At 38.8% G+C, this 27,621-nt stretch overlaps 1 protein-coding gene across 2 annotated transcripts in view; it reads left to right on the forward strand.

The window, feature by feature from the left end:
* Positions 1-27,621, forward strand: part of ACMSD (aminocarboxymuconate semialdehyde decarboxylase) — a 64,303-nt gene that overhangs the window by 30,451 nt on the left and 6,231 nt on the right. For both annotated transcript variants that reach the window (XM_025404890.1, XM_025404889.1), the window contains exons 7-8: positions 1,531-1,626; positions 3,052-3,224. In XM_025404890.1, coding sequence (XP_025260675.1) covers positions 1,531-1,626; positions 3,052-3,224 — 269 coding nt within the window. The remainder of the gene's footprint in view (positions 1-1,530; positions 1,627-3,051; positions 3,225-27,621) is intronic.

Below are 27,621 nucleotides of genomic sequence, written 5' to 3' on the forward strand. Positions count from 1 at the left end.
GTTGGCCAGGCTGTTCTCAAACTCCTGACCTCAAGTGATCTGCCCACCTTGGCCTCCCAAAGTGCTGGGATTACAGATGTGAGTCACCACACCCGGCCCATAAACTTATTTATATTGCAACAGGAGAGCATCTGCATATAGAGTCATTTCATCATCCATTTATGCAACACAAATACATTGATTCCTTCTAGCATGCCAGGCCCTGTCCCAGGCACTGGGGATACAGACATGAACAAAACCTCTGCTTTCATGGAGCTTACATTCTGGTTAGAGGAAAGAGATTATAAACAAGTATATATATCACAAGAAAACAGGCTAATTTTGGAATTTTATTCTGGATGCAAAGGTGGTCATTAGTGGATTGGAGGATCCCCAGCAGAGAAGCATCATGATCCAATTCACACTAGGAATGTAACTCTGACTGCTGTATGGAGAATGGATTGTGGGGTTATCGTTCAAGTAATTATGAGAAAGTAGAGTCACAGAACTAGAAGAAAGTGATGTCATCCATCTCTCTGCCTCCAGGAAGCTCTGCCCACAAATTATTCCCAGATGGGTACAAATCTATCATGCTTCCAGAATTCCCAGGCAGCTGGGTGCCAGGGGTGTCTCTGCCTGTGAAGCAGTGACCAGCCCCAGGCAGAATGAGCATCCTCTGAAGCCTAGCTCCGCAGCCTACAGAGTCAGGCTTCCCCAGAAGGTGCAGGGCACAGCTGTGGAGCGGTCGGATTTCTGAGTCATGGTCTGAAAAGCAGTCAATGGCAATGTAGCTTGGACTGGCTCCTCGGGGTGAAGGCATTAGACATGGACCAGCTGCTTCTCCTAGCAGCACAAAGCACTTGAAATAATTCATTTTAATCCAGTTATTTTCAACCTCAGCTACAAGAGGCAGCAAAGATTTGGCAGCAATGATCATAATGATAGTTAATATTTAGTGAGCCCTTACTAAATGCCAGGTGCTGTCTGCCAATCCTCAAAACAACTCGCTGGCAGGAACTCACCATTTTACAGATGAGGAAATTGAGAGAGAAGCAACTAATACTTTTGTTGAGCACCTCCATTGTGAAATTCTGTCCAGGAACTTGGCTGACATCATTATTTGCAATGCTCCACAACAGTCTTGCAAAATGGGCAACACAGATGTCATCTTACAGATGAAATGTGGGCTCAGAGCCATTAAATAACTGGCCTCCAGAGGCCAGGAGGCAGAAAACTGGAGGAGCTAGGGTTCAGCTCGGACTTGGCACACTCCACCTGTCCCACTGCATCCCAAACTGAAGTTGGGGGAATTAAGGCAAATGCCAAGTCCTCTGGCTCCTCGACCTCTCTAGCCATTAGATGACTCTCCCTTCAAGTGGCAAGTAGGAAGTTTCACGTGGTTCTCCTTGCCAAAGTAATGCCCTATAATACAGCCAAACCATGCCAGGGTACAGGGGCCTCAAGTTTCTTTGCACTGACAATTCCCCAGCCACTAACGTCACTGAACTTCTTCTTGGTCATCCCTGAGACTTGCAACTATTTCCTCTCCAGGAATGCCAGCAGAGACCACCATAGCCATTTGCTCCATGATCATGGGTGGAGTGTTTGAGAAGTTTCCTAAACTGAAAGTGTGTTTCGCACATGGTGGTAAGACCCTATTTTTATTAGTCATCTCAGGCTGTCATAACAAAATACCACAAATTGCATGACTGTAAGAAAACAGAAATTAATTTTCTCACAGTCCTGGAGGCTAGAAGTCCAAGATCAAGGTGCTGGCAGGGTTGGTTTCTAGTGAGGGCTCTCTTCCTAGTTTGCACATGGCCACCTTCCTCACATGGCCTTTGGTCTCTCCTCCTTTTCTTACAAGGACATCAGTACACCAGTCCTATTGGATTGAGGCCCCACTTTATGACCTCATGTAACCTTAATTACCTCCTTAGAGGTCCTTTCTGCAAATACAGTCACATTTGGCATTAGGGCTTCAGCATATGAATTTTGAAGGAATAGGATTCAGTTCATAACATCCTTCCAGCCATCACTCTAGTCATATGATGGTTTAGGAACCAAATTCTACTTTTGTAGGCAAGTTTAGTTTGGGCACTGTTTTTTTTTTTCTGTTTTTTATTTAAATCCCTCTAGTTAGATCATGAGCTCTCCAGTCTACAACAGTCCCTACTATTCTTCGTTGTTTACAAATAGGCCTACTTCATTTTTTTACATTGCCTGCCTGGTCCCTGTAGGTAATTGAATTTGTGACCCTTAAACACACACACACACACACGCACACACACAATATCAAACTATACATGTTATTCTCTAACATGCCTTTCCTCCTCAACAGCATAGAGAAGACATCTTTCCATGTCAACAAATACAGAGTTTCATCATTTTTTATGGTGTCATGTATGGCCTTGTATTTCACGGATATGTCACCATGACTTAGATAGTCCCCAACTGATAGGTTGTCTCAATATTTTGCTATTATAATCACACTATATTTGAAAACTTTGATTACATATCTTTACACACTTGCCTTCACTCTTTTGTTTATTTTTGTTTTTATTTTATTTTTATTTTTTTGAGACAGAGTCTCACTCTGTCACACAGGCTGGAGCGCAGTGGTGCGATCTCGGCTACTGCAACCTCCGCCTCCCAGGTTCAAGCAATTCTCCTGTCTCAGCTTCCTGAGTAGCTGGGACTACAGGCGCCCGCCACCACGCCCGACTAATTTTTTTGTATTTTAGTAGAGGTGGGGTTTCACCATGTTAGCCAGGATGGTCTCGATCTCCAGACCTCGTGATCTGCCATCCTTAGCCTCCCAAAGTGCTGGGATTATAGGCGTTAGCCATTGTGCCCAGCCTGTCTTCTCTCTTTAGGATGAATTTCTCAAATCTGAATTTCTAGATGAGTTAATGTCATTTCTTCCATCATCTCCCAGCATTCAGAACACAATAGGTCCTTTGTAATTACTGTTAATCAGTTGGCCTACAGTAACTTCTTGCATATAACATCAAGACTAAAGGAATCCTTTACAATCAACACTAACCCCTCAGTAATGGGTTTTACTTGCAGGTGGTGCCTTCCCCTTCACAGTGGGAAGAATCTCCCATGGATTCAGCATGCGCCCAGATCTGTGTGCCCAGGACAACCCAATGAACCCGAAGAAATACCTTGGTTCCTTTTACACAGATGCTTTGGTTCATGATCCTCTGTCCCTCAAGCTGCTAACAGATGTCATAGGAAAGGTAAGCCCAGTTTGCCACTTGGATGGCTTGTGGGGAGCAGAATGCTGCATCAGCAACCCATCCTCGCTCCTTTTTTGGCCTCTCTCCTAAAAAGGGATGGAAGAAAGGTATTAGATGAAAGGAGAGAGACAGTGAGGTTTGGGATTAGGTTTGCTCACACAGGGGATTCTCTCCAGGGTCTCCCTCCACACAGAGTATATAATACTAAGAAACTATTATATATGCCAGAGAAATCCCAGATAATCTACATGGCTGGGTATTCCCTCAGATCAGCTCCTCCTCCTTAGTGACATTCCTATATACACCCAAAATGACACGTGGCAATGTAGTAAGCAGGAAAGGGTCACAAGTTTCAAAGTCAAATTGACCTGGGTTAAAATCCTGGCTCTACCTTTCACTAGCTGGGTAAATTGTGAATGCAACTGTCCTCATCCACTACATGGAGAAAACTGGAACATTGAAAGGGTGGAAAACGCATAGCTGGGAAATTGCATTGGACAGGGAGTCAGAGGAAGATGGTGAAGGGTCTTGTGTATCATGCCTTGAGATTTCTTCCTGGAATAATATGGCTTTTGATTCTCTCATTTAATTAAAACACCAGCATGGTGGTACTTTAAAGCCCACAAGAAAAATTCTTTCCTCTGATGTCGTCTCCTCGCCGATCTCTCTGTTGGTGGCACATCCACCCTTTAGGTATTCTTCAAAAATGTTAACTCAGCAAGTTCGAGAATTTCTAGGGAAAAGGCCATAGTGACAAGTCTAAAATATTTTGTATTTCAATTCCATCTTATTACTTACAGATATCTATAGACGATTTCCAAATTTTCCCAAGGGAAAATCTTTGGGGTTAAAAGTATATAGACATATTTAAAAATGTGCAATATGGTACTTGAGTTTAGACTCTAAGGTTTAAAAAAATCATGTCTAGCAAAAAGAGGCCCATCATTTGAAAGTTGCAAGTAGTGTTTTATCTCCAGAATGGACACTTTATCTCACATTAATGCTGACTGTTTCTCTGGCTTGAGAAAATCACCAGAATATAAATGTTAAGCATTTTAGCTTGGTAATCAATTATGTGGTTGAGCTGTGTCTCTGAGTTGTTTAGCTTTTGTGTCACCCCTGCAGAGATGGATGGTTAGCAATTGGTTGTGACTGTTGATTGTTTTTGGTTTGGATATAGAGTGATGAGAAGGTATGTAAGCAGAAGACTGCATAGTGCAGAAACTGGAAGAGACTTTGTGGGCTCTGGACATTGAGCAATGGAGGAAAGGAAGAGGGAAAATCATGTGGAATTAGGGGAAAGGGCTTTTCTTATTACATCCCATCAAGCCTAGTACCTCCTTAGTATTCTTGGAAATTGAAACAACAGGAGAAAACACCATTGCCAAATCCAAAGCCCATTTTCTAAGGGATACTATCAGCACCTTAAACAAGCATCCAGTGCAATACGCATTGGCCAGGGGACAGAAGCAGAAGAGGAAAAATATGGCAAGCACTTCATGTTAACCAGTGGATGGACTAGTTGGTGAGCACATGTGAATACATTCCTATTAGGGACCTCCAGAAAAACTCAGCAGGTACTTTACAAAGTTCTTGGTGCTGAGATCTTACATCCAAACTGTGAAAGCTTGAGCCATAATAATTTGGGCATCAAAAGCAAATGTGACCTCATTTTATGTGATCTCACAGGCTGGTAAATCCAGGACATAGGAGCAGTATATATTAATAATTTAGGATTCTTTTAAAAACATTAATACTTCTTCATTCTACTCATATTCACATTAGCAAATTCTCTTTTAAAAACAATCCCCAAATCAGAATGGCTAAGGAAAGTCCTAGCTAGACATCTGCGCTAGAGAGCAATCTGGCCAGATTTGAGCAAGAGGACACAATGCGGTGGAGGCAGGTCTCTAGAAAGAAAATAATGGAACTGATGAATGATTTGATCTGTCTGAGAGTTGGAAACAATTACTGCCAGACATTTAACAGATCTGTTAATGCATTAGGAACAAATGCAGGATATATATAGAAAATTAAGCCAATGAAAGAAAAGGAAATAACTGACTCCAAGAAAACAAAAAGTCTACTTGAGGGCAGATAATCACTGTATATTACTTGACTCAGCAGTAAGCAATATTTGTAGTCATAATAGGGTAAATATTAAGTACTGGTTTAAATGAAAATCATAATTCTATTAAGAAAGAGAGTAAGAAAGAAATTCTCAACGACCATAATGGGAAATCAGTAAATACTCTCTAAAGTTAGTAAACCAGGAAACAATAGTATAAGCTTATTATCTGGGAATATAAAGGTAATTATCAAACGATGCATGCTAAAATGGTAAAAGTGGCTGCCTTAGGGGATAAGAGTTGGAGAGGTGACCCAGGGTTTCACTCTGTTACCCAGGCTGGAGTGCTGTGGCATGATCATAGCTCACTGCAACCTCCATCTCGCAGGCTCAAGCCATCGTCCCACCTCAGCCTCCCAGGTAGCTAGGACTACAGGTACACACCAGCATACCCAGCTCATTTTTGTATTTTTTGTAGAGACAGGGTTTCGCCATGTTGCCCAGCAGGTCCCAGATTTAAGCAATCTGGCTGCTTCAACCTCCCAAAGTGCTGGGATTACAGGCATGAGTCACCACGCCTGGCCAAAAAAATGTTTTAAAAAAAGAGCTGCTTTTGATAATAAAGGTATTTTGTAATATTTGATTGTTTACATATAAACTTTACTTTGATAAAAATAAATTTTAAATAACATCTTAAGATATATGTCATATATCAAAAAAATAAATAAATAAAAAACCAAAACCATTATTGAGCACCTACTATTTCTAAAACACTGTGCTATTTGATAAGAAAGTATTTAAATTGCATAATCTCTTGGCTTCCTTCCACCTCTAAAATTCTTTAGCTTTTAAATTCTTTGCTTTGATTTTTAAAGATGGATACAAAGAATGCAGGTTATAGATTATCAGTCTAACACTGTGAGAAATACAAAAAAAGGAAAACTTTATTTCCTCCCTATATTAACAGGATCACAGAAAATACACTTCACTATTTAAATGGATAGATTTTTGAGAGGTCGGTCATACGCTCGTTATGGGTATATCATAATTTTGGCTAGATCCACTGGTAACCTCCTGCTGCATAATTACAGTCGTGCATCACTTAATAGTGGAGATACGTTCTGAGAAATGCATCATTAGGCAATGTTGTGGTTGTGTGAACATCACAGTGCCCTTACACAAATGTTTATGGTACAGCCTACTACACACCTCAGCTATATGGTATATAGCCTGATGCTCCTAGGCTACAAACCTGTACATGTTACTGTACTGAATACTGTAGGCAGTTGTAACCCAGTGATACATATTTGTGTAGCTAAACATATGTAAACATAAAAAGGGTACAGTAAAAATAAGATGCAAAAGATGAAAAATGTATAGGGCACTTGCCATGAATGGAGCTTGCAGGACTGGAGGTTGTTTTGGGTGAGTCAGTGAGTGAGTAGTGAGTGAATGTGAAGGCCTAAGACACTGCTTTACATTACTGTGGACTTCATAAACACCCTACACTTAAGCTACACTAATTTTTTTTAACTTTCTTTCCTCAATAATAAATTAACTTTAGCTTACTGTAACTTTTTTACTTTATAAACTTTTAAATTTTTTAAACTTTTTCACTCTTAATAATACTTAACTTAAAATAAGAACACACTATACAGCTGTACAGAAATATTTTTTCTTTATATCCTGATAAGCTCTCTTATATTAAAAAAATTTTTTTTTTTTTTTTGCTTTTTAAACTTTTTTGTTAAAAACTAAGACTGAAGTACACACATTAGCCTAGGCCTACACAGGGTAAGGATCATTGTCACTGTCTTTCCCCTCCACATCTTGTCCCACTGGAACGTCTTCGGGGGCAATAACACAACTGGAGCTGTCATCTCATATGACAAAGCCTTCTTCTGGAATACCTCTTGAAGGACTCGCCTGAGGCTGTTTTATAGTTAATTTTTTTTAACAAGTAGAAGGAGCACACTCTAAAATAATGATTAAAAAGGGTAATACAGTGAATACGTAAGCCAGTGACATCGTCATTTATATCATTACCAAGTCTTACATACTGTACATCATTACCTGTGCTATACTTTTTTTTTTTTAAGACAGTCTTGCTCTATCACTCAGGCTGGAGTGCAGTGGCATGATCTCAGCTCACTGCAACCTCTGCCTCCTGGGTTCAAGCAATTCTCATGTTTCAACCTCCCAAGTAGCTGGGATTACAGGAATGTGCCACCATACCCAGCTAACGTTTATATTTTCAGTAGACATGCATTTCACCATGTTAGCTAGGCTGGTCTCAAACTCCTGACCTCAGGTGATCCACCCTCCTTAGCCTCCCTAAGTGCTGGGATTACAGGCATGAGCCACTGTGCCCAGCCTATCCGTGCTATACTTTTAATAAGACTGGCAGAGATAGGTTTGTTTACACCAGCATCACCACAAACACTTGAGTGGTGCATTGCACATCATAATAATAGTAATAACACATCACATTATAATGGCTATAATATCACTAAGCAATAGAAACTTTTCAGTTCCATTATAATCTTATGGGATCACCGTCACATATGCAGTCTGTCATTGACCAAAACATCATTACGTGATGCATGACTGTAATTACCCCAAAACTTAGTGGCTTAAAACAAGCCACATAAACAATAATAAACATTTATCATCTCTCATGGCCTCTATATGTTAGGAATTTAGAAATAGCTTAACTGACTCAAAGTCTCTCAAGAGGTGAGACAGGCAAGGTGTCAGTCAAGGCTGTAGTTATCTAAAAGCTTGGCTGGGGCTAAAGGATTTATATTCAAGGTAGATTTTACCCATGAGTGGCATGTCAGTGCTTGGTTTTGGTGGGAGGCCTCAGTTCCTCTCCAGGTGTGCCCCTTTGCACAGCTGCTTGAGTGTCCTCACAACATGGCTGCTGGATGGCCCCAAGAGTGAGTGGTCTGAGAGAGAAATGGGGAGAGATGGTAATGGAGACAGGAGGGAGGGAGGGAAGAAGAAGAGGGGAGGAAGAGAAAAAGACAGAGAGAAAGAGAGAGAGAGAGATTGAGCACACACCAGACAGAAGCTATCCTTTTTATGACCTAGAGACAGAAGTCATGTAGTATTAATTCCACCACATTTTATTCATTAGAAGCAAGTCATTTAATCTGGCTCACATTCAAGGGGAGTAGAATTAGATCCCACCTTTTGAAGGGAGGCTTATTAAAGAATTTGAAGGCGTATTTAAAACTACCTCATTCCACTCTCTGGCCACAAATTATTTATATTCCTCCTAAATCCAAAACACCCTCACCCCTACCAAGACTGCCCCAAAAGTCTCATCCATTTATAGCATCACTTTAAAGTCTAGGATTTTGTTGCTTAGATGAACTGGTGGATGAGGTTCCTCATGTATACTTTCTCCAAATCTGAAGAACTGTGAACTGAACAGACAAGTTCCTGTGTTCCTCACACACTCAATGTAAAATGGCAAGACAAGCATAGGATACTTGCTATCCTTCCCATTCCAAAAGGGGAAAACAGGAGGTTCAGAGGAGTTACTAGCCACCAGCAAGTCTGAAATCCATCAGGCACATATTGTTAGTTCCTTTATTAGAACTCAAAGCATAGAAACTATTCAACATAACTCTGTTTGTATTGTTTTGTTTTTGAGACAGGGTTTTGCTCTGTCATCCTGGCTGGAGTGCAGTGGCACCATCTCAGCTCATTGCAACCTCCACCCCCCAGGCTCAAGGGATCCTCCTGTCTCAGTCCCCTAAGTAGCTGGGACCACAGACACATGCCACCACGGCTGGCTAACTTTTGTATGTTTTGTAGAGACAGGGTTTTGCCATGTTGCCCAGACTGGTCTCAAACTCCTGGACTCAAGTGATCCACCCACCCCAGCTTCCCAAAGCGCTGGGATTACAGGTGTGAGCCAGTCTGCCAGGCCAATTCAACATAGCTGTTGCTTCTACCTTCTCAGTCGTCTTTCCTTTTCCATGAAAGTCTGTGTTTGTGGCTGAGCAGTTTGAACAGACTGCTTCATGCCTGTACATGTTTTATAGTCCAAAGGTTTACTTTCCTTTTTTATATCTGTTCCTTTCAGTCCAAGTCCAAGCTGGTTGTGCTTCTGCTAATACAATTCCCTTAAAAACCAAATGAGTCTTTCATGAATCTTATCAAGTTTCACATCATTAGGCAAAAGACTTAGCCACAAATCTTTGAGAAAAGCCCTTCTGTACCTTTGGGTTTCTGCTAAGGTGGCTGAGAGACAACAGCCTTAAGTTTCTGAGAAGCCCTTCTTGTTTGACTGAATGGCTTTTTAAGGCACTTCCTAGATCTTTTGAGGTTATAGCAAAGACATTATACTCACATCTTGGCTTAATTTTTAGACTCTATTTTTCTGATTATGCCCTGGATTTAGTTTTTGCCAGAAATCCATATCTTAACTTTAGCATCATTTGCTATAGAAGAGGCTGGAAATTTTCAAGCCCAACAATCCCCATAGTACCAGTCCATGGCTCAGGGGTTGGGGACCCCTATTGTAGAAGATGGCGTTGCTAAATTTTTGCCACCACCATAGCAAGTATCACCCTTCTTCTAGTTTCCAATCACATTTTCTTCATTCTCCTTTAAGCCTTTACTGCAACCTTCTCACAGGCCACTGGGCTTCTAATAAGAGTCTTTACAAGGACCTTTGGTCTTTTATTATTCTCAAAGTCCTCCCAACTTCCTCCTACTAATCAGTTCCAAAGCCACTCCCACATTTTCAGGTTTTTGTTATGGTAGCACCAAATTTCTAGGAACCAAACTCTGTATTAGTTACATGTTGCTGCATCACAAATTAACCTAAAACTTAGCGGCTTAAAACAAGAATGCATATTTATTATCTCATTCCTTTTCTCTGGGTCAGGAATTCAGGAACCCTCTGGCTTGGCAATTCTGGCTCAGGGTTTCTCTTGAGGTTCAATAAGATGACTGCAGACCACCAATTTCTTCTTTATTTCTTTTCTTCTTTATTTTATTTTATTTACATGCTACTTACACAAACTTAACCCCAAACTCTCCATCAGTTTTGTAACTTTCCTCTCAGTACATTCAGACACATAGACTAACACTAGTCTATTAATTCTGTATTCTTAAAGAAATATCTTCAGGAACCTTCCAATGCTCTAATTGGGACTGAGTTGCTATTTAAACCCACTGCACAGCTGTCATCCTGAAAACTCTCTTCATGAGGATATTCTCAATCTCTCTCATTGGATTCCTTGTTTGCTGAATCTCATGAATTTCCCATTTCTTGGTTTTACTCCTTCATCTTGGTGGACAACATCCTTCAATAATTTTCAGAGAAGGAAGTATGGGGGATGAACTTTTCAAAACCTTGTTTATCTAAAAATGTCTGTATTCATCCTTCACAATGAGCTAATTGTTCGGCTAGGTAATAATTCTAGCTTAGAAGTCACTTTTTTTCCCTCAGAATTTTAAAGTCATTGTTCCATTGTATTCTGACTTTTAGAGGTGCTGTTGGGTAATGTAATGACATCCTAATTTTTGAAATTTGTATAAAACCTGCTTCTCTCTCCTCCTCACCACAACTTCAAAGAGTCCAAGAATTTCTTTTTGTCCTGAAATTTCACAATGATACGACTTGATGGAAGTCTGTTTTCACCCACTACACTAGTCATTTGGTGGATCCTTTCACTCTGTAAATTTTCTTAAATTATTTCTTTAATGATTTCCTTCCCTCTGCTTTTCTCTCTGGAATGCCTATTGTTCTAAAGTTGAACCTATTTTTGTTTTCTGTCTTATATACCACCTCTTTGAACTTTTACTTTCTGGGAGATTTTTTTCAGCTTTATTTAAAAAGCCTTCTACTTAGTTGGTCCCTCAATTTCCAAAAGCTTACTATTTTTCTTGTTCTCTGAATTTTTTTAAATATCCTGTTCTTGTTGGGCGGATGCAATACCTCTTCTTATCTCTCTGAATATACTAAGAATTTTAGGAAGTTTACTTATCCCTGTAAGTCTTCCTCCAGGTGGCTTTTTTGTCTGTTTTTTAAAGTCTCAGTCTTCCATATTAAATGCTTTCCTCATGTGTCTAACCTTTTTGAGCATGTACAGTGTTTTAGTACCTGACTCTTGGAGTTGTTAGGACAAGACAGAGGTAATAATTACACAGCATTGTGAATGTGTTCTATGCGGATGAAGTGTACATTTTAGTTAATATTATGTTATGTGAATTTCACCTCAATTTTTTAAGGGGTTTGTTTCTGCAAGTTAGACTTTCTGCCATCCCAACCAAAATATCTATTCATATGTTCTTCACTTTATTTATTTATTTATTTATGTATTTAGAGACAAAGTCTCACTCTGTCGCCCAGGCTGGAGTGCAGTGGCATGATCTCGGCTCACTGCAACCTCTGCCTCCCGGGATCAAGCAATTCTTGTGCCTCAACCTCCTGAGTAGCTGGGATTACAGGCATGAGTCAGAACACCTGGCTAATTTTTGTATTTTTAGTAGGAACGTGGTTTCACCATGTTGGCCAGGCTGGTCTCAAAACTCCTGACCTCAGGTGATCCGCCCACCTCGGCCTCCCAAAGTTCTGGGATTACAGGCATGCACCACTGTTCCTGGCCCTTTCTTTATTTTTAATGGAGAATCCCAAAATTCTTGTTCTGTAAAATAGGAAGTATTTTTATTTCATAGTAAAAGAAATGGTTCACTTTTAGGAGCAACACTGTCAGTTTTTACAACAATAGTCAGAAACGTGATCTTGTCTTGGGCATTTGATCTGTGAGTAAGAAGATGAACCTAAGCTGGACATCATTCAGGTCCAATGGATAAAGCTTCACCATCCCCTTTCTGTACCTTCTACATCTTTCATATTCAGGACTACTCTATTCAAGGGGTTCTGAAGGGCTAGGATGATCCAGAAGCACTGAAAAGTTATTTATCATTAAAGAAAGATTTGATTGTACCCAGAGCTATTGTAGGCTGCAGACCATACCATACGTGTTAGAAATATTTCCAACATGGCTTAAAACTAAAAGAGTTTCTCAGGCCGGGCGTAATCCCAACACTTTCGGAGGCCAAGATGGGAGGATCTCTTGAGGCCAGGAGTTCAAGACCAGCCTGCCCAACATGGTGAAACCCTGTCTCTACTAAAAATACAAAAAAAAAATAGCCAGATTATGCCTGTAATCCCAGCACTTTGGGAGGCTGAAGCGGTTGGATCACTTGAGGTTAGGAGTTTGAGACCAACCTGGTCAACATGGTGAAACCCCATCTCTACTAAAAATACAGAAAGTAGCCAGGCATGGTGGTGGGTACCTGTAATCCCAGCTACTCAGGAGGCTGAGGCATGAGAATCACTTGAACCTGGGAGGCAGAGATTGCAGTGAGCCAAAATTGCACCACTGCACTCCAGCCTGAGAGGCACAGTGAGACTTGGTCTCAAAACAAACAAAAAAAGGTGGGGGAGGGTTCTGGCCTAATTCCCACCTAACCTGACATTTAAATTTGTTTGCATACTTCGGCTTCCAAGTGTTTTGGTTACAAGATATTTTCTTGTGCACTGGAATCCTCAAAAGAGTAAAAATACTTTTTTGAAGCCTGTAAGCTTCCTTTCTGCTTCTCAAGAAGTTGTGGTAAGTGAGAGGGTTCAAGTCCTGGCTCTACTACTAGTTAGGTGGTGACCAAATATCAAGTCACTTACCCTTCTCAGCCTCAGCTTCTAAAACTGTAAAATGGGGATGATAACCAGGCAGAGTTGGTGTGAAGAGTTAATATAATACTATGCCAAAGGACTGTACAAATGTCAGAGATTTTTATTACCTACTCCAGCGCTTTGCAAATAGTAGGTGTTAAGTTAATGTTTGTTTAATTGAATTATATAATGATCTTGGGAATATAAAGCTAATTTTACTTTGCATTGATTGAATTAAACCAGGCTATTTCTCTAGGAAATTAAGTTTCAGGGAACAAACTAAATCTCTGGTATGCTAGAATTTTTGGAGTAAGTTATGTTATAACAGAGTTATGCTGTATTTACTGCAAATGCTACTAATGAGATATTCTAATGGGAAGGAAATTATGTGTTCTTTTTCCAAAAGAAAAAATGAAACTTTCTCCCACAACTAGAACCATTTTGTAAGCCACATCTTTGTGTTTGCAGAACTCCCTAAAAATGTGAAAAAGTTCATGCATCCCAGCAGGTGAGAAGTTTATTTCTTTTCCCTGACAGGTATATTAATCACTATTATTATCAGCTCAGTAAGTCCTTGACCTCATAGGGAGATGTGTGCAGCTGCTGGCTTTGGAGAGGGAAATGTATGTTGGAGCAAAGTGTTGCTATCCACTGCTTTACTGCCTAATAAGGAAAGCCAGCATCTGTCCAGAAGGTAGAATTTCAGGACCCCAGATGACGCAGCCATGGTAGCTAAAATGCCCATCATTAGTGTCATGCGCCTCCATGTGAAGAGACCACCAAACAGGCTTTGTGTGAGCAACATGGCTGTTTATTTCACCTGGGTACAGGTGGGCTGAGTCTGAAAAAGAAATCAGCGAAGGGAGATAAGGGTAGGGCCGTTTTATAGGATTTAGGTAGGTAAAAGAAAATTCCAGTCAAAGGGGGGTTGTTCTCTGGCGGGCAGGAGTAGGAGTCACAAGGTGCTCAGTGGGGGAGTTTTTTGAGCCAGAATGAGCCAGGCACAAGATAATGTCATTGCTTAAGGCAAGGACCGGCCATTTTCACTTCTTTTGTGGTGGAATGTCATCAGTTAAGGCGGGGTAGGGCATTTTCACTTCTTTTGTGATTCTTCAGTTACTTCAGGCCATCTGGGCGTATATGTGCAAGTCACAGGGGATGTGATGGCTTGGCTTGGGCTCAGAGGCCCGACAATTAGAATTATTCCTTGGGGTTTAATAGAGTCTTTAGAAATGCCCTACTAAAATATAGATGTTGTCAAATGCTACCTTAACACAGATATCTTTAAAAACTGGTGCATGATCATGGCAGATACCAAGGGAATAGGATCTTGGATCACAGACAAAAAGACAGAAGAAATTTCAGCTCTGAGGAGGCCAAGATCAGATACGTTATTTGAGAAACCTAAGATGTGAGGAGAGCTTTGGGTATCCCAAGGAGCTAAGATTAATGGAAATGGAGGCAACAATCATCCAAGGCCGTATCACAAACCTCCTTAACCCAGGATTCCTCATGTAATTCATTTAAAACATAATCAATTTGCAGTTATGAAATAACAGGTGATAGAACTAGCAAAAGGAAAGGTAATTTTTTTAGAGGCAAAGTCTCTGTCACCCAGGCTGGGGTACAATGGTGCAATCACAGCTCACTACAGCCTTGAACTCCTGGACTCAAGTGATGTTCCCACCACAGCCTACTGAGGGCCTAGGACACAGGCACCATGGCTAGCTAAATTTTTGATTTTGTAGAGACGGGGTCTCACCATGTTGCCCAGACTGGTCAACACAGGTTGCTTCTGGCTGCAAGTGATCCCCCCGCCTCAGCCTCCCAGAGTACTACAATTACAGGTGTGAGCCACCACACCCAGCCAAAAAAGTATTTTAACCCAAGTATTTATTAGGCATCTATCAACAGGAGACTGGCATTATTCAATGGAGTATGTGACCTTCATCCTACAGGATCATATAACTCTTGAAGAAGCTCTTCCCTCCCATTTTTTCTTGCTACTATCTCTTCTCCCTCTGAACAAGAAACTCAATAAAAATTTCACTTCCAATTTTGTATGCCTCTTGCTCTCTCTCTTATGAAATTACTGACAAGTCAGAAGTGGTCAAAGATTTACCAGAAGTATCAATAAGAGATGTACAGATAGATGGCAGGTATGAAAAATGAAAAGTTCACAAGCCAAATACAAGTACATACAATTATCTACTCGTACATAATTACAAGTAAATAATTAACCTCCTACAGGGAGGAGTTGTGAACAATAGTTACTCAATAATAATTCAACATTGCCAAACTCTGAGTTTGATGTTCTGCAATGGGCATCCAAAATCAAGTTAGGAAGAAAAGCAGGGAAGTGTCTTAACCAGAAGGACAAATTGCAGAAGGGTGATTTTCACTTCTGCTTCAGAATTATTTGCTTTCTCCAAATTAAAATGGAATATACCCCCTCTTAACATATATTTATATCCAAGAAGGCTATAATACTGGAAATGGAAGAATTCCTGACTAGAAGGCAAAATTAATTTCTAGACTTCATATTCATGTTAATGTAGTTGACAAATGTAGTAAAAGCAAGAGACTTTTAAAAATTATGCTGTGTTTTGGAATTGTAAACAGCTTTAGCAAGAGGAGTTTAGAAATAAGGACAAATGAACCTCCAGTGAATACCAAGCAGACAGTTCAGAATAAGATCAGCTGTTACCACAGATGTAAGTAGACATAACTGGGTCTTTACACCTTTTATCGGCAGGTGTATTTGTTTGGTTTCATACAGCAATGAGTACAGAAATCTAAAAGCAGACTTGTTAGTCTATCATGCCTTCCTCTAAACCGTATTATGTACTTTCCCATATTATTTCATATAATGTATTCATTAAACCTAGGAAAATATTTTTTGGTGGTAGAAATCAAAATGTCATTTATCCTCAAATAGCTCAAATTTAGAGTGTTTAAAATATATTTAATATTTCAGGCCTAGGCCAGGCACAGTGTCTCATGCCAGTAATCCTAACACTTTGAGAGTTGAGGTGGGTGGATCACTTGAGCTCAGGAGTTTGAGACCAGCCTGGCCAACATGGTGAAACGCTGTCTCTACAGAAAATTCAAAAATTAGCTAGGCATAGTGGTGCGCACCTGTAGTCCCAGCTACTTGGGAGGATAAGGTGAGAGGATCACTTGAGCCTCGGAGGCAGAAGTTGCAGTGAGCCGAGATCATGCCACCGCACTCCAGCCTGGGTGACAGAGTGAGACCTTGTCTAAGAAATATATATATATGTGTGTGTGTATATATATTTATATACATATAATATATATGTAAAATATGTAATATATAAGTATATATTATATATTATATATGTATATATATTTTTTCAGGTCTAGTTACAGTCAGACTTCATCTTTCATATATTCAAGGATTCATTCCTTCAACACACATACATTTGTTAAAGTAACTCTCATATTGATTATGAACATGTGTCAGAGTTTTATTCCAAACTTGTATCAAAATAAGAAACATTCTCAAAAGTCCAATTCAAAGAATCCTTCTTACAAACACTTTTTATAGGGAAAAAATCAGCAGATAAATTATTAAACTAGATTTTTTTCAGAAGGAAAACAATATCTAGTTAAGGATGATAGCCTCTTTGCCTTATTGGTTAAAGGTCTTAGACTAGTTTCAAGAGTAATAATCAGCCAAGTGGGTTTCCCGAGATGGTCTTTTAAGCTCATTACTCTCTTAGAAAATTGCTCAAGTATTTTATCAGGAAAAGAATTATTTCCTGAGGAAAAGCAGCTAGTCATATCAGACCACAAAGTTCTGCCCCCACAAAGGCTTGGGACCCCTTTATTTCTCGCATTTATTGGGGGCTGCTTATGCCATGCTAAGGAACTCAAGCTTTACCTTCTAGGCAATGGAGAACTATTGACAGGGTTTAAGCAGGCATATGCCCTGATCAATTTTCTCCACTATTTAGTATTGACTGAAGTGGATGAGGCTGGAATTCCAGGAATAGGATGGCCTTAACTTTTGAAAATCAATCAGTGTAATTCACCATATTCATGAAATAAATAGTATGATCATTTTATAGATGAATAAAAAGTACTTGGCAAAATTCATTACCCATTCATGATTTTTAAGAAAACAAAACTCAGCAACTAAGAATAGAAAAGAACTTCCTCAGTCTGATAGAGGGTGTCATAAAAAACATCATAGCTACCCCCATAAATAATGGTGAAATACTAAACACCTTCTCTCTAAGATGGGGAGAGAGGCAAAGATGTCCACTCTCACGCCTTCCAATCAACATTGCACTGGCACTCTTACCCAGTACAAGAACACAACAAAAAGTTAATAGGCATACATATTGGTGAAAGAAGTAAATAGTGTCTTTGGCAGATGACATGACATAATTGTTTATGTAATAAATTTTAAGGACCCTACAAAGCAATTACTGGAAATAATAAGTAGCTTTAACAAGATTGCAGGACATAAAGGCAGTATTTTAAAAATCAGTTGTATTTTTATATACTAACAGCAAGCAATTACAAATTAAACTTTTAAATAATTCAATTTATAATAGTGTTTGAAAAACTAAAATACTCAGAAATAAACTGAACAAATGATGTGTAAGACCTCTACACTGAAAACTATAAAATATTGCTAAGAGCAATTTTTAAAAATCTAAATAAATGGAAAGTTCTATCATGTTTATGGATCAGAGAACTCGATAATGTTAAGATATCAATTCTCCTTACATTGATCTATAGCCAATGTAATCCAAACTAAATCTAAAAATCTAAAATGTATACAGATACACAAAGGACTAGAAGAGCCAAAATAATCTTGAAAAAGAAAAGTAAGTTAAAAACTTGCATTAACTGACCTCAAGGGTTACTACAGAACAACAGCAATCAAGACAGTGTGATATTGTCACAAGGAAAGACAAATAAATTAATAGAATAAACTAGAGAATCCAGAAACATATCCTATTTTTTTTTCTTTTTTCTTTTTTTTTTTTTTTTTAGACACGGTCTCACTCTGTCACCCAGGCTGGAGTGCAGTGGCACAATCTCGGATCACTGCAACCTGTGCCTCCCAGGTGCAAGCGATTCTCCTGCCTCAGCCTCCCAAGTAGCTGGGATTACAGGCACGCACCACCACACCTGGCTAATTTTTTTATTTTGGGTAGAGACGGGGTTTCACAAAGTTGCCCAGGCTGGTCTTGAATTCCTGGCCTCGAGTTATCCTCCCACCTTTGCCTTCCAAAGTGCTGGGGTTATAGTCATGAGCCACCGTGCACAGCCCAGAAATATATTCATCCTTATATGATCAATTTATTTTTGACAAAGGCACAAAAGTAATTACATGGGGAAAGGAAAACCTTTTCACAAATAGTGCTGAAGCAAGAATCCATCATATGGCGGGGGAAATGAACCCGGACCCTACCTCATACCAGCCATACACAAAACTTAATTTGAGCAGGATTATACAACTAAACAAAAAAGCTAACACAATAAAGCTTCAAGAAGAAAATATAGAAGAATATCTTTTCAAGCTAGAAGCAGGCAAAAATTTCTTGGACAAGACACAGAAAGCAATAACCATAAAGAAGAATTTGACAAATTAGACTTCATCACATTAAACACTTTAGCTCATCATAAGACAACATTAATAATATGAATAAGTAAGCCACAGAATGGTGGAAAATATTCATAAAGCATATACATGACAAAGGACTTATATCCAAAATGTATAAAGAACTACTAAAACTCAAGATGAAAAGTCCAACAATCCTATTTAAAAGTAGGCAAAAGGCTTAAATGGCCACTCCCCAAAAGAAGATAACAACTAGCCAATAAACATATTTAAAGGTGCTCAACATCATTAATTCATCAGAAAAATGCAATTTAAACTATGATGAGAAAACACTGCACATTCACTGAATAGCCAAAAACAAAAAAGACTGAAAACTCCACTATGAGCAAGGATGTAAAACAACTAGAATTTTCACACGTTGTTAGTAGAATACACTTCTATCCTATGACCAAACAGTTTTACTCCTAGGTATTTACCTAAGAGAACTGAAAATACGTATCTACACACACAAAAATACAACTTGTATAAAAACGTTCTTGGCAGTTTTATTCCAAATAGCCAAAAGCTGGAAAAAGTGTTAAAGGTCCATCCACAGAAGCATGGATAAACAAATTACCATATATTTGACACAATGGAATACTACTCAGCAAAAAACAACAACAAAACAGAAAAGAAAAAGAATAATTTGCTGATATACACCACAACATAGATAACTCTTACAAAAGGCTGAATGAATGAAGCTGGATACCAGAGAGTGTATACTATATGACTCCATTCATATGAAGTTCTTGAAGAGGCAAAACCAGTCTATGATGAAAAAAAAGGACAAGTTATTACCTTTATTGGGAGAACTGAGAGGAGAGAATGACCAAGAAGGAGCATAAGGGAGCTTTGTGGGGTGATGCAAATGTGTTGTATTTTGATAGGGATGTGGGCGATGCCAGTGTATTCGTTTGTCAAAAATCAGCAAATTCATCACTCAAGAATTTGTATTTTACTCTATGTAACTATTACTTTTAAAAAAGACATTAAATGCTAGCTAGTAGATTTGCTTTTTGCAGTGGTGTGGGTTAACAATTCTGAAAATACTTCAGGTGTATTCTAGGCTCATGCAAATGAAGAAACAACATGAGTAAAATAGCAGGTGTCTCACTGTTGGATAAGGTAATTAGAAATATGAAGAGTAGGAAGAAGATGAGAAGGTACCCTGTAGTGTTTGGATTGGAAATGGATATATTGGTATAACACATGGTTTTTAATAGAGAAAGATATGGAAATAAAGATGTGTGTGTGTGGCGGGTATTTCCAGTTATCACTTAAAGCACCCAGATCTTGGTTTCTAGTTACCATTTTCCATCAAAGGAAGCTAGTCAGATTGGAGAAAAGGCTGTTTCCAAGACAGAGAAAGTACAAAGTAAGCTAGAACAACATTTTGTACCTGAAAGTAAGAAAGTACAGTCAGCCCTCTGTATCCACAGGTTCCAAATCCACAGATTCAACCAACAGAATTGACCAACAGGTCAAAAACAGTGTTAAAGATAAAATAAAAATAACACAGTAACAAATACAAATATAAAGAATGATACAATATAACAATCATTTACGTAGCAAAACTGTATTAGGTAATGTAAGTAAAGAGGTGATTTAAAGTATGCAGGAAGATGTGCATAGGTTATATACAAATACTACATCATTTTATGTAAAGGACTTGAGCATCTGAAGACTTTGGTCTTGAGGGATAACTGTACTCAAAGAATAGTGGGAAAATAGCATAAGGATGCAGGAGTCAACTTGAAGAGATGATTCACATTGAGCAAATCTGAGATGATCTAGCTATCAAAATAAACAGTGATAATAATGGATTATAACCACCTGGATAAAATTAAGTCCATGAGTCCAAAATGATATAAATAAAAAGAATGAAAATATTAATAAATAGGTGACCATATATATTTAATTTATATAAATCAATGTGTTCGTATATATGAAGAAATCTCTTCTTTATAATGAATATAGAAAGAACGATACTTAGGAAAGTATTACTGAATGATAACACCAGTGGATGAAAGTTGGAAAAGGAACAAGATATTTACATGATCTCAAAGTGGCTCCCCACAAATTGCTTATTAATCATGAAGAGAAAAAACAGTGATTTCACATTAGAGAAACCCAGCAAACATCAACTTAACTAAACAATCAAAATTACCAATACTAAGACAAACTGATATCATATGCCCTGATATAAAGCACTGAATGACTCGATATCACTTCTGTAGTATTTCTATCCCAAATGTGTAATCTGTATACAATCACGAGGAAACATCAGACAAACACAAACTGAGGACATTCTATAAAATAACTAATCTGCAATCTTTAAAAATATCCCAGATGAAGAGTGACAAAAAAGGCCAACTGATCCAAATTAAGGGAAACTTCAGAGACACAACAACTAAATTTAATATGTGATCATCAATTAGATCTTCGACTAACAACAATAATTAGCTATAAATCACATTATTGGGACAATTGACAAAATTTGAATATGAACTATGGATAATGAAATAACACTGTTATCAATGTTAAATTTCCTGATTTTGAGAAGTATACTGTGGTCATATAAAAAATATCCCTTTTTTTAGGAAATAAACACTACGTTATTTAGGAGTAAGGAGCCATGATGTCTCCAACTGACATATAGCTCAAAGAAGTGTGTATATATACATAAGTATCTATGAGAAAATGATAAAGCAAAGAAGGCAAAGTATAAACAATTGGTAAATCTGGGTGAAGGTTATATGGAAGGTTCTTGAATTTTCTTGCAACATTTCTGCCAGTTTGAAATTTTGCCAAAATAAAAAAAAAAAAAATCCACCATATTCATTAATCAGTTAGTGAATAAAAAATGGGAGTTCAGACTAGTCGGGAAACCATAAAATATTTGTCTAACTGTTCATGTTCTTTGCTCAATTTTTAATGGGGTTATCTGTGTGGTGCTTTTTGCTGAGTTCTTTGAGCTCCTTATAAATTATAGATATTAATACCCTGTGTCAGGTATATGGTTTTCAAATATTTTCTCCCATACTGCAGGTTGTCTGTTCACTCTGGTAATTATTTCTTTTGCTCTGCAGAAGCTATTTAGTGAATTAAGTTCCATTTGTCTATTTTTGTTTTTGTTGCTTGTGCCTTTGAGGTCGTAGTCATGAATTATTTGCCAGACCAATGCCCAGGAGAGTTTTCCCTAAGTTTTCTCCTAGTATTTTTATATTTTCAGGTCTTGCATTTAAATCTTTAATCCATCTTCAGTTGATTTTTATATATGGTAAGAGATAAGGGTCCGAGTTCATTATTTTGCATGTGGCAATCCAATTTTCTCATTTATTGAAAAGGGTGTCCTTTCCCTAGTGTATGTTTTTGTCAACTTTGTCAAAGTTCATGAATAGACACTTCAAAAGAAGACATACAAATGGCCAACAAACTATGAAAAAATGTTTAATATCACTGATCATCTGGAAAACGCAAATTAAAACTACAATGAGATATCATCATACACCAGTATGAATGGCTGTTATTATAAAGTCAAAAATAACATATTGGTGAGGAAATGCAAAGAAAATGCTTATACACTGTTGGTGGGAATGTAAATTAGTACAACCTCTATGGAAAACAGTATGGAAATTTCACAAAAAACTAAAAACAAAACTACGATTCAATCCAGAATCCCACTGCTGGGCATCTACCCAAAGGAAAAGAAATCATAATATCAAAAAGATACCTACACTTGTATGTTTATAACAGCACTATTCACAATAGCAAAGAAATGGAATTCACTGATGGACCTTCCTAAGGGTCCATCAGTGAATGACTGGATTAAGAAACTGTCATATATATGCACAATGGAATATTATTCAGCCATAAAAAAGTATGAAATCATGTCTTTTGTAGCAACATGGATGGAACCAGAGGCCATCATCTTAAGTGAAATAACTCAGAAACAGAAAGTCAAATACCGCATGTTCTTATTTACAAGTGGGACTTAAATAATGTGTATGCACAGACATCAAGTATGGAAAAATAGACATTGGAGACTTGGAAGGGTGGGAGGGTGGATGGGGGTGGGGATGAGAAATTACTTAATGAGCGCTATGTACATCATTAAGGTGATGGTTACACACTAAAAGCCCAGACTTCACCATTATGTAATATCTCCATATAACAAAACTGCACTTGTACCCCTTAAATTTATATTTTTAAAAATCTGGTATAACTGGAAAACAGTGTGACTCATTTAGGGCTCCAGCAGAAAATAAGATGACATACATGAATTGGGAAAACTAAACTAATAAAGGGAAATTAGGCCGGGCGCGGTGGCTCAAGCCTGTAATCCCAGCACTTTGGGAGGCCGAGACGGGTGGATCACGAGGTCAGGAGATCGAGACCATCCTGGCTAACATGGTGAAACCCCGTCTCTACTAAAAAATACAAAAAACTAGCCGGGCGAGTTGGCAGGCGCCTGTAGTCCCAGCTACTCGGGAGGCTGAGGCAGGAGAATGGCGTAAACCCGGGAGGCAGTGAGCTGAGATCCGGCCACTGCACTCCAGCCTGGGTGACAGAGCGAGACTCCATCTCAAAAAAAAAAAAATTAATTAATTAATAATAATAATAATAATAAAGGGAAATTAATAAAGGGATTATTAACAAAGTTGTGAAAAGCTCCATTACTATTCCAGGCCACAACTTGAAGCAAGAGAGGCTCTGTAAAAAGGGCCTGTGCTGAAGTCTTAGGTTTCTATTGCTGTGAAATGAAGAAGGGAAGGAAGGAAGGAAAGGAAGGAAGGAAAAGAAGGAAGGAAGGAAGGAAGGAAGGAAGGAAGGAAGGAAGGAAGGAAGGAAGGAAGGAAGGAAGGAAGGAAGGAAGGAAGGAAGGAAGGGAGAAAGGCGGGCCTGTGGACAGGAGCTGAGACTTCTAGTTGGAGGCTAGATGACTCCATGGAAGACACTAAGTAATTAAGTACTTTCCTTTCATTCTACAATCTCCTGTCTGTGTTGCTCATTAACCAAATCCATCTGGAAGCCCAGGGTCAAGGGAGTCCATTGAATACTTCATACAAGTCAGTCTCCAGGGGACAAGTAGGAGTGAAGAAGGATGGAAAGTGGATCTGGAAGAGCAAGCAGCAGATATCCAGAATGAAGGTGGATCAGGGTGGGGGAGAGGCCAAAAGAGCAAAAGCAAGAATGAGAGTCACAGAGAGAATAGGAATGAACATGATATTGAGTAAATACTTAGATGACAACTTCAATATTAGGATAACATGCTGAGTTTTAATTGCCTGTGAGGCAGCCAAGTGTGGCTGTCCAGCAGGCAGTCACATACCAGGGCTTGAAGCTTAGAATGAGACTGACTGCCCAAGCAGCACAAATAGAGTGACAATGACAGAGAAGAAGTAAGTACTTAACACATAGATTTGCATTTTTCACCACCCATTTACTTTTAATCAAATGCATTTGATTTTTTTCTCTATCACTCACTGAAATTGCATTTAATAAAGCTGCCAAATCCAATAGACACTATCTAGTCCTTATCTTTGTCATCCTCTTGTCTCTTGTGAATCATTACCTATTAAATAGTTTTCCTTCCAATATATCTCACTGCATTTTTTTTTTTTTTTTTTTTTTTTGGAGATAGGGCCTCGCTCTGTCACTCAGGTCGGAGTGTAGTGGTGCATAACCACAGCTCACTGCAGCCTCTATCTCCCAGGCTCATGCAATCCTTCCACCTCAGCCTCCCAAGTAGCTAGGACTACAGGTGTGTGCCACCACACTGCGATAATTTGTTTTACTAAGGTCTCACTATGTTGCCGAGGCTGTTCTTGAACTCCTGAGCTCAAGTGATCCTCCTGTCTTGACCTCCTAAAGCGCTAGGATTACAGGTGTGACCCACTGTGCTGGCTACATTTTTTAAAAAATATTACTTCTTTCTAGTTCTCTTTCCACCTCCCTGCCTCTCTCTGCCTCTTTTGTAGGTATTTTCCCTCTGTCCTCCATTTCCACAATCACTCCACCCACCATGTCGATGATTCCTATGATTCTATCCTTAGCCCTCCTAATAAACCACAGAGGCCAGAAGTCAGTGGTAGACAAATTTTAAGTATGGAAGGAAGGAAGGAAGGGAGGAAGGGAGGGAGGGAGGGAGGGAGGGAGGGGGGGAAGGGAAAGAAACATGCTGTAACCCTATATGTGAGAACTCTATTATTTCAAGCAAAACTATCCTTTAAGAATGAAGGAGAAATTAAGACATTTCTAGATGAACAAAAACTGAGCTAATTCATCATTAGTAGACCTGCCATACAAGAAATGCCAAAGGGAGTTCTTTAGGCTAAAATGGAAGGACACTAGACAGAAGAAGTCACAAGGAAAATTAGAAAATATTACATATGAATACAAAAACACAACATTCTAAAACTCACGGAATGCAGCTAGAAGTAGTACTTAAGTGAAAAATTTATAGCTGTAAATGCCTATATTAAAAAAGAAGAAAGACCTTAATTCGGTGGCCTAGGACTTGGCCTTGAGAGGTAGAAAAAGCAGAGAAAACTAAATCCCAAGCAAGCAGAAGGAAAAAATAAATAAATATTAGAGCAGATATAAAAGAAATAGATTATAGAAAAACAGGGAAAATCAGTAAAACCAAAATTTGGTTCTTTGAAAAAATCTACAAAATCAGCAAACCTTTAGCTAGACTGACTAACAAAAATAAAGAAAAAAGATTCAAATTACTAATACTAAAATCACAAATGAAACAGGATGGCAGTACTACAGAATTTACAGAAATAAAAAGAATTATAAGTAAAAATCTGAGCAACTAAATGCCAACAAATGAAATAAACTAAATGAAATTATGAAATTCCTAGAAAGACTACCAAAACTGGCTCAAGAAGAAATAGAAAGTTCAACAGGCCTATAATAAGTAAAGATATTGAATTAATAAATTTTCAAACTTCCCACAAAGAAAAGCTGATGACCAGATGGCTTCGCTGGTGAATTCTATGAAAAATGTAAAAAAGAATTAAAACAAATTCTTTACCAATGCTTTATAAAAGAGCTCAGTAAACAAGGAGTGGAAGGGAACATCCTAAACCTAATAAAAGGCATCATGAAAAAACCCACAACTAACATGACACTTAATAGTGAAAGACTGAAAGGCTCTATTCTCATCACTTCTATTCAACATTGTACTGGAGGCTCTAGTCAAGGCAATTAGGCAAGAAAAACAAAAGGCATCTAGATTGGAAGAGAAGAAACAAAATTATCTCTACTTGCAGATGACATGGCCTTGTATATAGAAAATCCTAAAGAATCCACAAAGAAACTATCAGGGCCAATAGATGCAGCAAGCTTAGAGAGTACAAAATAAATAAAAAATTAATTATATTTCTATTTACTAGCAATGAATAATCCATAAATGAAATTGAGGACACAATTCCATTTATAATGGCATCAGCAAGAAAAACACTTGTGAAAAATATAACCTAAAAAGGCACAAAACATACACCCTGCTGTAATTCAAGCATGTTGGGAGGCCGAGGTGGGCGGATCACGAGGTCAGGAGATTGAGACCATCCTGGCTAACATGGGGGAAATGCTGTCTCTACTAAAAATACGAAAAATTAGCCGGGTGTGGCGGCACACACCTGTAGTCCCAGCTATAAGGAGGCTGAGGCAGGAGAATCGCTTGAACCTGGGAGGTGGAGGCTGCAATGAGCCAAGATCACACCACTGCACTCCAGCCTGGGGGACAGAGCAAGACTCCATCTCAGAAAAAAAAAAAAAACATATATATACCCTGTAAGCTACAAAACATTGTTGAAGAAAATTAAAGAAGACCTAAATGAGAAGACAGTCCATGTTCATTGATTCAAAAACTTACTATTGCTAACTGGCAATACTCCCCAAATTGATCTATAGATTCAATGCAATCACTATCAAAATTCCAGCTGTCTTTTTTTTTTTTGCAAAAATTGATAAGCTGATCCAAAAATTTGTATGAAAATGAAAGGGGACCAGGCACAGTAGCTCATGCCTGTAATCTCAGTACTTTGGGAGGCCGAGGCATTTTCCCTCTGTCCTCCATTTCTGCAATCACTCCACCCACCATGTTGATGATTCCTATGATTCTATCCTTAGCCCTCCTCATAAACCACAGAGGCCAGAAGTCGGTGGAAGACAAATTTAAAGTACAGAAGGAAGGAAGGAAGGGAGGGAGGGAGGGAGGGAGGGAGGGAGGAAGGAAGGAAGGAAGGAAGGAAGGAAGGAAGGAAGGAAGGAAGGAAGGAAGGAAGGAAGGAAGGAAGGAAGGAAAGAAGGAAGGGAGGGAGGGAGGGAGGGAGGGGGCGGAGGGAGGGAGGGAGGGAGGGAAGGAGGGAGGGAGGGAAGGAAAGAGAAAGAAAGAAAGAAAGAAGGAAGGAAGGAAGGAAGGACAGACAAATGCGGCCAGGAGTTTGAGGTCAGGAGTTTGAGACTAGCCTGGCCAACACAGCAAAACCCTGTCTCTACTAAAAATACAAAAAGTAGCCTGGCGTGATGGCGCACACCTGTGATCCCAGCTACTTGGGAGGCTGAGGCAGGAGAATTGCCTGAACCTGGGAGGCAGAGGTTGCAGTGAGCCAGGATTGCACCATTGCACTCCAGCCTGGGTGACAAGAGTGAAATTCCATCTCAAAAAAGAAAATGCAAGGGATCCAGAAGAGCCAAACAATCCAGAAAAAGAACAAAATTGGCACAGTCACATTCCCAACTTCAAAACTTCCTACACAACCACAGTAATCAAGACTGTGTGGGACTAGCCTAAAGACAGATATAAAGATCAACTGACTTTCAACAAGGATGCCAATACAATTCAGTGTGATAAAGAATAGTCTTTTCAACATATCGTAGTGATATCCACATGTAAAAAAATAAATAAGTATAGTTAGACTCCTTCTTTACACCATGCAAATTAACTCAAAATGGATCAAAGACTTAAACTGAAGAACTA

This window comes from Theropithecus gelada, chromosome 12 (genome assembly GCF_003255815.1).
Source record: "Theropithecus gelada isolate Dixy chromosome 12, Tgel_1.0, whole genome shotgun sequence".
In the NCBI taxonomy this organism is placed as follows: domain Eukaryota; kingdom Metazoa; phylum Chordata; class Mammalia; order Primates; family Cercopithecidae; genus Theropithecus; species Theropithecus gelada.